The sequence below is a fragment of the Ornithodoros turicata genome, chromosome 5, assembly GCF_037126465.1.
Source record: "Ornithodoros turicata isolate Travis chromosome 5, ASM3712646v1, whole genome shotgun sequence".
In the NCBI taxonomy this organism is placed as follows: Eukaryota; Metazoa; Arthropoda; class Arachnida; order Ixodida; family Argasidae; genus Ornithodoros; species Ornithodoros turicata.
Window position 1 is genome coordinate 15,397,933 of NC_088205.1, and position 13,935 is coordinate 15,411,867.

At 46.8% G+C, this 13,935-nt stretch overlaps 2 protein-coding genes and 1 long non-coding RNA gene across 4 annotated transcripts in view; 1 reads left to right on the forward strand and 2 right to left on the reverse strand.

The window, feature by feature from the left end:
- The window catches only part of LOC135394108 (uncharacterized), a 120,831-nt gene that overhangs the window by 62,605 nt on the left and 44,291 nt on the right, over positions 1-13,935 (forward strand). The gene's annotated exons all lie outside the window — the stretch shown is intronic.
- Positions 1-13,935, reverse strand: part of LOC135394107 (solute carrier family 35 member F3-like) — a 150,836-nt gene that overhangs the window by 60,475 nt on the left and 76,426 nt on the right. The gene's annotated exons all lie outside the window — the stretch shown is intronic.
- On the reverse strand, positions 1,435-5,133 carry LOC135395330 (uncharacterized). The gene is made up of 2 exons (XM_064626560.1): positions 5,011-5,133; positions 1,435-3,440 (listed from the first exon to the last, which is right to left on the reverse strand). The coding sequence occupies exons 1-2, from the start codon at positions 5,026-5,028 to the stop codon at positions 1,761-1,763; spliced, it is 1,698 nt and encodes a 565-aa protein (XP_064482630.1). The 5' UTR covers positions 5,029-5,133; the 3' UTR covers positions 1,435-1,760.

Sequence of the window (13,935 nt, forward strand, 5' to 3'; positions counted from 1 at the left end):
GCAATGCTTGTGTGTGTGTGCCAGAGCTCTTGGTGCGGTACTGCCTACATATCTGATGAACGTTCTTTCTTTTCTTTTTCTGAAGCACACTTCTGTGCAGCGCACTTCAGGAAAGGAAGCAAAACCTTGTCTAGTCAGTACAGAACAAGTTTCTTTCAAACTTGAGTAGCCATTATGTGTAAGAAAGCGCAAGGGACAGCTCGAAAACGCATACAAAGTCAGTTTTGCAACTGTTCATTTGAATCGGCACGTCATATCACTTGGGAAAGAATGCAGAAAGAATGCGACGTTTCGTTAAGGTTTCCCAAAAACATGCGCACCAATGACACACGGGTGTCGCAACATTACCCTGTAAAACTACATTCGTACACGCGCTACACACTTAGAAGACATTATCTGTAAGAGAGCATCAGCACGGCTGTCGTGTGCTTGCATGCCTCTGACATTCCTGCAGCGCAGAACACTCGCTGCTTGCTATTTCGGCCTCGCAACTGGTAAACGTGAAATCCGCCTTCACGAAATATGCCGAAACTTCGCGAATAATACGCGACAACTACAGCCTTCTCTTTGAACAACCCGGTTGCTCCTGCCAGAAGTATATGAGCAGCGTTTAATACTCGTTCGCCTTCAACGCTTTGAGAATCAACACTGCAGTTCAGAAATCTTAAAATCGAAACTAAGCGACAGCCTCGATACGTCCGCCATGTTGGAGTTTAGATGCGCCACCTACAGGCCATGCAAAACGCGAATTGTGGGCGGAATTCCCTAGCCCCAGCCCATTCCCTACGGCACTGAGACATTGCATCGCCTCTGTCACACCTGACTGGTTGTACCATTGACGGTGCGCAGCTTGTAGGTGGTATCGGACAGATACTTGTAAAAAAGGAAGTTCGTCGATTGGTGCACCCGTTCGCGAATTATTTAGCCCGGGGATTTAACTGAAACACCCGGTCTCTAGTTTTATATATACAATATATAGATTAAAGAGGATGATATATCAGACGGCTGCGAAGTTGAATAAAAGTAAAATTATAAGACGTGGACGACAGATTCCACTAGTGGACTAGTGATTGAAATATGCTATGCAACGTTTAAAGGGACGGTCGACGTTTCGACTGTAGCACTGTCTTCGTCAGGACAAAAGAGGTACAGGGGTTGCCCATTGCTTAAATAGGTTCGGAGAGTGACGTCATAATTTGTGCAAGTATGCCACGTGGCAGTTGTTCGTTGAGTCACAATCTGGAACATGTTCTGGAACATGTTCCAGAATATTAGTCGGAAAATTGAGGTTCAGTTGCGCATATTTTAGCGACGCACTAAGCAGGCCTGCCCGAAGACTGCCCGAAAACTGCCCGAAGCAAAGGACAAATGTATTTTCAGACAAATTATTCAAAGCTGTACACAATATGGTATACCTTCACTGCGACCTTAACTATGAGTAAGAGTACGTAAGAATTTAGGGCTTTGATGACACAGCACATTTATCTGCAGGATTCATAGGCGAACCCTTGGAGCATTTAAAGGTATTCGAAAAGTGCGTGCTCCTCTTCAGAGGTTCATTGCACTGGGCTTCCGTCGTGCTTCCAGTGCCACACAGGAGGTAACATTGTGCGATGAAGAATACCTGATCGACGGTATAACCAGTGAAGTTCGCCAACTTCTTTCGGTCCGTCCTATTTTGAAAGGCCTCCCACAAGAACTCTTGCATCCCAAATCTCCAGATGACATCCTTGGGATGTGCCTTGAAATCTTTGAACGCTTCACTTTCCGTCGTGCAATTTAGGCCCGGCGACAACCCTTTCCAAGCCACTTCTGCAGTAACGTTGTTGGCATTGGCAAACGCAGTGGCAACCATAGATCCCAGGGAACCGTACAGAAGACTGGACGTGGCGTTGTAACCGTAGATAGGCATCGAAAAGTGGTGTGGTTTTATAGTGAGGTAGAGGTCGTTCCATCGCAACATCCCACGGCGGTCCCTCGGAAAGGAGTCCGTAAAGATGCTCTTTGCCACTAAAATAATCCTTGAACAGCATCTTGTAGTCTGTAGCGTGTGTTTTATTGCGAACCTTCATTATTCTCATCCAGTTCTCTGGCAGCGACGGCCCCATATCGGGATAGTTCTCGAACAAAGCGTTCAGTGTACTGATGCTTTTGTAGGAGTCTCGAATCCAAAATAAGCCAGTGAAGTTCCGTTCCACGATGGCAAAGCTCAGTTTCTGCGGTGCGATCCGTCGTGCCGAGTCTCGGATACCGCTGACCATATTCGTGATTTCTCCTCGTTTTTCTGCAGTCTCGGTTATTTCGATGAACGGCGCTACCAGACAAATTCCCAGGAATAGCTCCAGACGTTGCAGGCAATAGAGGTCCTTGATTTGCCACGTGTCTTCGTGATCGTCCACGTACTTCATCAGTAAGCTCCTGATTAACGAGGAAGGAAATACTTGAACCATGTACCAACCGATGTAGGTGTGGAATGCCTGCTGGCTGGTTTTATTCATGATAGCCAGGAGCGATTTTACTGCTTTTACAGTCAAGTAATGTGTTTGGTACTGTAGGCCCTCCAAATCGTTCAGAAACATATCGTTAGCTATTTTCGACCACTTCTCCGTGTCTACGGCGTGACTGTAACTCTTAAACGTTCTGAATTTATCAAAGCCCCGCGTAAAATTGTACCAATGCCAATCGGGAAAGCGGTCAAGTTCTTTCCCCAGAACGTCTTCTATCTTGCCGATTTCTTCAAATGGGACTGTGTTTGATCCGTTATCCGCAAATCGTTTGGTCAGATCGTCGTAGAAATCCCGATACTTCTTCGTCTCACGTCTAGACGGCGGCCACCACTTCAGTGGATCCCAAGCATGGTCGGCGTCCCAGCTTGCCGCCACTTGAAGTGATGGGTCGTGCCCGCTAACATCCGTGCTGAAACTAAGCAAAAGTGGTGTCATGAAGTGTCTAGACGTGTACATGAGGCTATAGGGAACGTCCGGACGGCTGGAGACGTAAGGCCACATGAGTCCTGCTTGTCGCATGCTGTTCCTTATGATCTCTACCTCGCCGTCATAATCCGATTTCATGTGACAAGACTTGAACATCTTTGCGGCCATTTGCGTGGCGTTCTGGCGGACTTCTGGAGCCCAGGTTTTCATCAGGACGTTCGATACTGCTTGATAGAAGTCATTCCGTGCCGTCATCTGGACGGATAAGCTGTTCTTCCAGCGGCCGCAGACGAAGGCGTAGAAGTTTTCGCAAGGGTTCATGGTCGGGTCTATGGAAGCATTGTAGAGGGCGCCGTATTCCAGACAAGATACGGAGCGACACAGGTCGGGGGACACAGACTGTTCCTTCTGAAGTCGAGTCCTGGACATTGCCCATGTGGTTGCCCATATGGTCATCACTATGGCCACGATAGCCAGAATGGCAGCCGCGCATGCCACGTATTTGTTCTGTGTGCAGAAAGGAACAGTGTCGTTAATCGTAACACGATCGCATTGGTCTTATAATTTAAATATTGCAAATTTATCTTTCAAAAATGTTAAAGCAGCATGGCACTTGGAACACATCTTTTTACTGCGTCATATGAGCACACTACCTTCAGGAACCGTCACGCAAAATGTTCCATTTGGGAAGCGCGAATTTACTGAGAAGATTGCTTTGCAAGAGAACGCGCAGTAGCGACGTCGCACAGCGGCTCCTCGCGTCTCGTGACGTCAGGTGGCAGAGCGTGTTTCATTGGCCACCGAGAATGATCTGCTAGCGAGAGCGCTCGTTCTATTTATAAGCTAAAATATTTAGCGTTCCCCGTCCCATGTATGGCTTGTTGGGGTGCTGGGCTTACAAGGTACAAGCTGTTAAACTATACCGCCAACATGAATAAATTTATAGCGACTGACTTTTATGAAAAGCGCAAAGCTTCTTTGAGATTGAAAAGACACGGGAAGTGATGGTGACGACAAGATGAGGTTAAACGGTAACGGACACTTAATGTAGGAAGAGATGTCGCAGATGTGGTCGACACTAAAAGAATGCTATCCAGGGGCTCCAACCTTGAACTCTCGCATAGCTAGGGTCATCGTTACGTGTCGAGTTGACGAGCTTCCAATGTCACGCGGCTGTAGGTGAAAACAATTTTGGTTGGACAGGATTTCGAATAAACGTTGAGATTAGCTTCCGCGCGGGAGCTCGTGGTCAATCACAGTCTAAGTACTGCAGTTAACGCTTGCCACACTTAAAAACTTCACCAGCACGCTTTTATCCAACCATCATCCCGAATAACATAGTTCTTTCCTCTGACTTGCTGAAAACTGGAGACGTACGCCATTTTTGTGGCATTATATGCAGTTCATAATTATAAAAAAATGGGTCCCCCCCCCTCAAATCAGGGAGGGAGATGTCATTCGGGATGGCGGTTGGGTAGGAGCGTGCTATACCGGTGAAGCTCTCTATTTAGAGTGCACGAAATATCGACAATTTGAAGATCTTGCCCCCTTTCCAAGCTATGTAGCTCTAGTGGAGGTTTAGGGTCAATATACCTACTTCGCTTGAAAAGACCTGGCTAGGTACAAGATATCAGGGAGCCGAGTAGCCGCTGAACTGCTACGCCATAGCGCACCTATGAAAAGAATGAAGCTCGCCGAAGTTGTTGTTGTTGTTGCTCCTCAAGCGGGATGGCGCTTATCCGCTAGGGAGATCCGAAGTGAGAACACGAGGATGCGCGGGCTTTCATCTTCCTCAGCAGTTTTAGTTGCTAGTTTTGGGTACGTCCTATCTACTCGGTTTGTTCGCTCCGGCGTCGCGTGTCGGGTGAACCGAAGAGTTTTTCACTTGATGCTAAGACATTGGAATTCATGCTATATCCATGTCGGCTCAAGCCTTGTAAGGTGTGGAGGTATGAGGAGCACGAGGATTAGATGTCCGCTATCGGCTGCTTCTGACATAAGGTACAAATGCGTGGGATAAGCCAGCATTAACCGTGTCTGACCTGTACCAAGCACGCAGCTAAAATGACGGCCATACCTTTAAAGATTGTTCCATGTTTCCTTAAGGTAGACCAGGGCCAATAATCAGTGACCTTCCAGGTTTGATAGTGGATGTTCCACATAAGCAGCGGCTCTGATTGGTTTGGGGCGCGAGCATGAATGTGATAAGCTTCTTCGTCGTCTCTTGCTGTAGATGGCCTCTAGGAGTTGAACTACTACTTCTTCCTCCTCAGTCTCCGGCCTTCATTCACCAAGGGAGATTGGCCGGAGCTAAACTACAGCTAAACGTGTGTGCCGTAGGTGTCCGTGAGGCCGACAACGGCAAGCCCTTTCAACATCACCACCACCACCACCGTAGGTGTCCTCGATGGGTTTGCCGAGCTCAAGGTCGCAGGTTCGGTCCTGACCGAAGACGGTAGCAATGTTGAAAGAACTTCGGGCGGTCGAAATAATCCGCAGTCCAACCATGCGGCACGTGCAGTATTTTGCCACACATATAGGCTGATTCACCTTGCGTGTAGATCTACGCACAATTACTACAGGTAAACGTGACTATGTTTCCTAGCTTTGGTCGACTAGGGTGATGAATGTTTGCGTACAGGCAGTGGACAAAAAGAGGCGCAGAAATGCATTGTGCGAGGGAGCACGCAAAAAATCGAAGTACAAACGTTACGTGGACTATGTTACCTAGAAGCAGTGAGAGCGATGAACAAACGACGTGAGCTGCATTGTTTTTGGTTTTGTTTGCAGTGCAGGACCGACATTGGCCCACCTATATTACGCAAAGCTCTCAATAGCACATAGGAAATCGCCGCACAACGTTGTTCGCCAACAACTGTGAGCGACATCATACTGACGTTGGTCCAAGGTGCAGCGGCCGACTGTGTCGCATGCCGACCACTGGCCGGTGGTTGGCAGTCGGCACTTTCCACTTGGGTAGAGTGCAGGATATGGTTTATATCTCGTGATATGTATTGCTATTACTGAAAAAAAGAGGGGCTGTGCGTTCTTTTCGGCGAATCTCTTCGCGACGACCACCCGATGTTGGCCAGACGATGCATGCCAAGGCTTTAACGACACGTCAACAAGGTGTCAGGGCGTGCTGTGGGGCCAGAGTTCGTTGACCAACATACTCTGTTAGTACATTGGCCCATGCTGTTTCAGTTATTCTTGGCCGATGAAGTCGTTTGTCCACCGGCTGCCGATGGCCGGCCGATCATCGGTAGTCGGCAAATTCCCATTGGGATGTCACTTTCCCGAATGAACTGCCCAAAATGATAGTAACGAAGTTATTAAAAATGTGTGGAGGAACTGCTTACCATAGTCGGCCACGCTTAGGTGGCAACGTCACAACTATTGCTAGGGGAGGCAGTGCGTCCAAGGCCTACTTCACAGGGAGCTCCCTAAAGGGTGGAGGTGGTGGTGGTGGCGGTGAAAGAGCCCACCGTAGTCGGCCTCACAGATGTGGGCAACTTTACGACTAACGGCCTGGTACGCCCATAGGGACTCCCATCTTGCGCAATGGTACAACCAATCAGCTTTCACAGAGGCGATGCAATGTTTCACCGTGTCGTAGGGAATGGTCTGCTGTTTCACTCTGCCCACAATTCGCGTTTTGCATGACCTGTGAGTGGAGCATCTAACCTCCAACATGGCGGGACGTATCCAGGCTGTCGCTTAGTTTCGATTTTAAGATTTCTGAACCGCAATGTTGATTCTCGATGCGTTGAAGGCGAACGAGTATTAAACGCTGCTCATATACTTCTGGCAGGCGTAACTGAGTTGTCCAAAAAGAAGGCTGTAGTTTTCGGGTATTATTCGCGAAGTTCCGGCATGTCTGCTCAGTGATCAATCACACTTTGTGAAGGTGAATTTCACGTTTACCTGTTGCGAGGCCGAAATAGCAAGCAGCGAGTGTTCTGCGCTGCAGGAATGTCAGAGACATGCCAGCACACGACAACTATGTGCTGATGCTCTCTTACAGATAATGTCTTCTAAGTGTGTAGCGCGTGTACGAATGTAGTTTCGAATTTACAGGGTAATGTTGCGACACCCGTGCGTCATTGCTGCGCATGTTTTTGGGAAACCTTAACGAAACGTCGCATTCTTTCTGCATTCTTTCCCAAGTGATCTGACGTGCTGATTCAAATGAATAGCTGCCAAACTGACTTATTGTACGTTTTCGTGCTGTCCCTTGCGCTTTCTTACACATAATGGCTACTCAAGTTTGAAACAAACTTGTATTGCCTAGACAAGGTTTTGCTTCCCTTTCTGACGTGCACTGCACAGAAGTGAGCTTCAGAAAAAGAAAAGAAGGAACGTTCATCAGATATGTAGGCAGTACCGCTCCAAGAGCTCACACACACAAGCATTGCTGATGTAACAGGTTTGCTGATTTTGAGTCGCTCAATCCATCTCTTTCGAGGGTCCCTGGCCTAATCCAGCCGAGCAACGCTCTGCGCTCAATGCTCTTCTGACATTTCTGGACACCATCGGACTTCGATCGTTATTGTGAAGGGGCTCGTTATTTTATTCCCCACATTCCCACCAGCAATATGGGGTAGAGTATCGCCTGTGGCGATGAACCTCCCCACTCTCCAAAGCCAAAATAAAGTTGTTGTTGTTTTCGAGGATGCGTCAGAGTAAGTGGTATTCCGTGTGTGGAAAGAAGAAAACCCGGAAAGGCAAATTCCTGTCCCCTCGGTGCGCAGAGTCGCTATGTGTTTACAGAAAAAAAAAATCGTTTGGTTTAGTTTGCTGGTCGTTGTCTGCGCTGCTTCCCTCATCCATGATTTCAACAGCAAAATACGGGTGCAGCTCAGCGACCCATGCGAAAAGCATCAACTTCCTCGCAAGTGAACGCGGGGTCGACCTTGCCCACCACAGCAAAATATAACCTCGAACCAGTCTTCTCCTGACGTGACATGTTTGTAAACGGAGGGTCGCCTATTGAGCTAAGCTAACAAGCCTCCCCAATGACTTCCAGGGTGGCGTCATCTGAAGGGACAAATCTCATCCACTCGCTCACTCATCCCCCTTTCACTCTTACATGTTTACGCTTACATATTAGCTTTGTGTCTTCGGTGTTCCAGCCTCATAACGCCAATTTCCATCACGAAGAACGACAGTGCTTTACCATTTCGGGCCAATCCGCACGCGTATAAGCGGCGGCGTCCCTTTCCCTTGCTCCTCTCTCTCACGTTTGCTCTAAGAATAAAAGGGTACAATTTCGTACCCAAGCTGGTAGCACGACAGTTTCTACTCTGCAGTTATACCCAAAACGTGAAATTGGTTTGCGTAGAGATATGGTCTCCATACACCTCTAGCGAGATGGGTAGAAAATTCTACCTTTTTTTCTTAGAGTGTGTTTCTTGGGCATATTGACTGGCTGCAGAAGCTACGACCGAAAGGGGTTTGTGAGAAAATGGTCCTGTATCTTCTTACGTTGCCGAAAGCTGCGGCGGTCGCTCCCTATCGATTTTGAATTAGAAACTCTAACGATTGCAGGATGATAACCGTAGAATCACCATTTAATAAATGTTGACAAATGAGTATTCGATATATTTGTACAATTAGCTTGAAAACGTGACCTTTTAAGTGATTAGTAGCGAGGGGTCACCTCACCTGTAAGCCTACTCCCAATTATTTTGTTATGTTATTATGAGTAACGAGGTGCTGAGAAATTGATCTCATTACCAAATAGGGGCAGTGGAAACGAGGGGTGTTCAAGTCAAACCGGGACTTTGTCTCCTGAGTGTAGAAATGGCTCGCGCTACTTCTTTTTCATCATTTTCACACGCAACAGGCCTCCGCGTTCACAACGTGGTGGTCCAAAGTTTGTGCAAAACAGAAGACACGTGCTGGACGAGATGGCCGACAACGAGGTGAGCGCGCACATCGAACAGCGAATTGTCATGAACTGTCTCGTGAATACACTTAGCTGCAGCAAAGCGTTTGAGTGGTGCAAACAGTTCCGAGACGGCCGTACATCAGTGCAGGACGATCCCGGCCGGGGCGGCTCAGAGCCCAGTGTCAGAGTTCCTGAGAACATCCAACTTGTGGAACGCCTGATCCTCAAGTACCGACGGATAACATGTCTCCAACTGGCTCGAAAGACAGACCTTCCTGAGGGAACGTTGAGCACTATCATTCATGAACACCTCAAGTTTCGGAAAGTTAGTGCCCGTTGGGTCCCGAGGCAGCTCTCTGTGCCTGACCGACAAAGAAGGCTGGAAATCTCCCAACAGCTAAGGTACCGTTTCGACACTGAAGGACAGCCGTTCCTTGATCGGATCATCACGTGCGATGAAAGGCGGGTGCACCATTTCACTCCTAGCTGAGTCTAAACGCGCATCAAAACGGTGGAAGCATCCGGGCTCGCCAGCTCCCAAGAAGTTCCGAAGCACCCCGTCTGCGGTAAGGTCATGGCCACGGTTCTCTGGGACAAGGCTGGCGTTGTTCATGTTGATTTTCTGCCCAGTGGTACCACCATCAATACTGCATATTACTGCCAGGTTCTCAGAGATGTGCATAAGGCGCTAAGGCAAAAGCGGCCGGGCCTCATCACCAAAGGAATCCTCCTCCTACAGGACAATGCACGCCCGCACACAGCGCATCTCATGACACGCACCTTACAGGAACTTGGCTGGGAGTTGCTGCCACATCCCCGTTACAGTCCAGACTTCGCCCCCAGCGATTTCCATCTCTTCGGGCCACTGAAGGCACTCCTTGGGGGCCGCCACTTCAGCTGCGACGACGAGGTCAAGAATACGGTCCGACCATAGCTGCTACGCGCCGGTAAGGATTTCTACGCTGCTGACATCCAAGCCGTCGTGAAACGCTGGAACAAGTGCATTAGTGCAACTGGAGATTACGTTGAAAAATAAAATTTCTCGCCTGTAAGTTCATTTTACTTTTGCGAAAAATGAAAAGTCCCGGTTTGACATGAACACCTCTCGTATATATGTATATAGTTTATTAACTATATTATACATAGACACTCATGAAATGATGCGACAGCACCAGAGGACACGTGTTTCGCCGTCTTTGCGGCTAGTCAGCTCTGGGTAGCTGCGCATCGTTCGGGAATGGCAAACCAGGGGTCGCTCAGCGAGCGATATACACCTGGGAGGGTGACTGAGCACTCCTCAATGCCACAGTGCAAGCCAGTGAATTATAATGAGGAAAAAAATCCATTAAAGAAACAAGTAAATGATGCTAGACGTGTTTGAAAATTTGACTCCTGGTCTGCCAATCCCGAACGATGCGCAGCTACCCAGACCTGACGAGCCGCAAACACGGCGAAAGACGTGTCCTCTGGTGCTGTCGCATCGTTCCATGAGTTTCTCTGCGTGCAGCCATAGAAGCCATCTTAATCTGTAATTTTGAATTTCAAACACGTCTAGTGTCATTTACTTATTTCTTTAATGGCTTTTTTTGCTCACTATATTATATATATATTATATTATATTACCTCCTATTATGTAAATAGTATGTTATAGTCCTATGTGAGATACAGCGCAAGAATTAAGTAGTCCGAAATCAGTTCAAACGTCCCGTCTGAAATGACGCGGCATTTTTCAAAGCGAGACATTTGAGCCGATCCCTTTCAGCAAATAAACGTCTTTAGTTCCGAAGCAACACGAAGCAGCTATGGCTGCAAGCATTATACTAATGTGGAAAGAGAGAGAGGTGACAGGGGAGTGCATGACTGGGAAACAGAGGGTGGTAGTATTCGTTGTGGGTCTTCTACAAGGTGAACTATGACTATATCTTTCTTGAAAGTGTTCGGGAGTGCCAGGGAAAACGCCAGACAGCGCAGCCGCTAATGGGATTCCACCGCGCAACCTCCTGACTTTAGCATGGCCTTGTATCTACGGGCAGATGTCACGTCCTCGCTGCCACACTGCTGGTTTCATTAAATGAAGTTTGTACACTGGAGGGATTTAAAGTATGAAATCGAAGTAAATCGGAGCAAGAATGAAATCGAAGATTGATTGATTGCTTTGAATAAAGTGCAAAACGATATCAAAGCGGAACTGCGTGGCATTCGACGAAGGCATACCTTGAGCTTGAGGGAACGATAACACACGAAAAAGTAGACAAAGCGAGGCTCAGAACCAGCAATGAAAACATTTCTTGATCAGGAAAAGAGTCAGGAGGGAGAGAGGAGGTTACAAGGGCATTACAAAGGCATTCGCCCGTTAGAGAACTCGTTCAGGCATTCTCGACGCTTCCTTCTAGATCCTAGATTAGAATATTGAGTCACAATAAACTTAGCGTATAGAGTATAATTTATGAAACAGAATAAATACGCCTCCTCCTACATCCGACGCTTCAGCTAGCATCACTGACTGACTTCCTTATAGGATATTTCGTAATGCCTTTGTCCATAAAACATGGCTTGGCGCTCATCGAGAATTCTCCAGGGATTTAGCTAGAATTATCTTGCCAACCACGCGTGCGAAGGCGGCCTAATCCCAAACAAGGTACGGAAAGTAGTAGTGAATAAAATATCTGGATAATACTCGGGGTATTGTTACGAGAGTTTTACGTACGGAGGTTCAAAGTACGGTGCATGTCGACATCCCCGCTGTACACTCTGATCTGTTGTGCGCGTAACGCATATGAGGCTGTCATCGCTGGCGGTGAATATTTAGTCACGTGATCGTTGAGTGATGGGCTGGCGATATTACGTGGTGTTGATGTTAATCTTGAATGATGGCCTTTGATGTGATGCGATGCTGAGGTTGAAGTCGAATGGTGGATTTTCAAGTTGAAGGGCCGAGCTGACATATTGATGTCGGTTAACGGATAATGATGTTGATGGTTTATGTGTTGATATGGCGTGATGGGGGTGCAAGTAAGGCCCACCATGATGCGACGTTGAATGAATTTCCAGAAAGGTAGTGACCGATGTACAGCTGCGGCCACCCTTAATAATAACACTGGAGAAAATGTGGTCTTGTTTCCGAGCACAATTACAGCAACCCTTGGGGCAATGACGAAATTTTAATTGCACAAAATTATTGTGTTAGTTTAACACAAGGATTTTGTTCACTTAACATTTCCTCAGTGCCCCAAGGGCGCCTGCTATAGCGCAGGGAAGTGAGACCGAATTTTTTCCAGTGCTATTATTAAGTGAGACCGGAGCTGTACGTATATGTACAACGGGAAGTTTTAGTGGATCGGAGACATGCAACGAGAACGATACGATAAAAGAAGCTGTCAAATGAAAGATGAGCAACGCGACGTGATTCACTTCAAATGAACAATGCAATTGGCATATCATATGCTTTCGGAATTGTTATCGCGAACACCTTTCGATCTATTAAAACTGACTAATATTGCGAGCGTTCGTTTTCTCTTCTCGCTGATCGCGCATTGTAAAAGTAACTATGGGCCCCATCTGGTGCCCCTGGACTCTTAGGATAACGTTACAGAAAAAAAATAAAAGCACAAGTTGGAACAATAATGAGTAATATAAACATATATTACTAAAATAAACATTTTGACGCTCTTGTTTTCCTCTCAAATAATCCTCTCCCATTTCAAAGCGACGACACGGTTAATTACAACTACAACATCACAACATCGCGATACTGTCGCTGAAAACGAAAGAAACAAAAAGTCACTTTAGTTAACAACAACAACAACAACTTTATTTTGAGATGATGAATGGGGAGGCGAATCTCATTCTCTTCTAAATCTCATTAAACCCATTTACCGCACGGTAATTTAACAGCACGGGAACTTTTCTATTACTTGTTTAAAGGTTCTGTCACATTCATTATAGATCCTCACGCACCATTTACATCGTTATCGTGATCCATCCGACTGGTAATTAACTTTGTAGCGCTTCATTTGGGACGTTGTATTAAAGGAGATTATGCAAAGACCGGAGCAACGTATGAAAAAAAGAGAAAGAAAGAAAAGCTTTATAGAGCACTAGGAAGCAAGAGTAGTGGAAGGAAATCGATACTTCAGCATGCAATTAAACAATGAAGAAATAACTGCGTTTTTCGTGGTTTCCTAGCTATAACGACGAGTTCATATTGGACGCCTTCGCATCTTAGATTTCACGTCAGAAAGCTGTGAGTCGACATAATAGCATGTCTACACGATAATATAACGTGGTTACGACAGGACAGAGATTCTTGTCCGCCTTTTTCTTTTTTCAACGGGCAGCACAGATGGGGGGATATGTTTATTAAGAAAAAAGAAAGGAAAGGCCAGCCAGACGGAGGTCGGCTTGCTCTTCCATAAAAAGGAGAAAGGGGAAGAGGGAAAGGCAAAGAGGAAAAGGAAAGGAAAAGAAGGAAAGAAACGAAATTGAAAAGAAAAAGAAGAAAAGAAAAGAAAAGGAAAAGGAAGAACACAAAACTAAAACTCAAAAGTCACACACACGGTCACACAATCACAAGGCGTTGACAAGGTTTGAATCGTGGAGAAAGCGGAGGAGCGCAGTGGTGACTGCCCACTGGGTCGTCTGCACAGAGGTCCGTACCAGAGAACAAGGTCAAGTCAAGTCTTTTAAATTGGTCATCAATGATGTAGTTCTTACGCAGCACTCAGGGATCCGGAACATCCTGGAAAATCATCGACTTGATCTCCCGCTGAAAGGACTTTCCCGCAGTGCACAAACTCTGCTCTTCAGGTTGCGAACAAGAAGCGCTTTCACCAAATCGTAATTATTCAAGATTGACTCGCTAGACAACGCAAATTGCATGCATTGTCAGCAAATTGTAACTATCGAACACATCCTCCTGCATTGCTGTGGTGCGGGGGAAATACCTTGGCCATTGCAGGAATTGTACGGTGGATGATGTCCTACGTTCCAGAGGCTCTTTCATGGAAAGACACTCAAAAATTCGCAGCCTCGTCTGCTTTCTCCAGGAGTCTGGCCTCGCTCAAAGGCTATGAGTAGAGATGAGTGCGGGTATGAAAATGCGTACCCGCAACC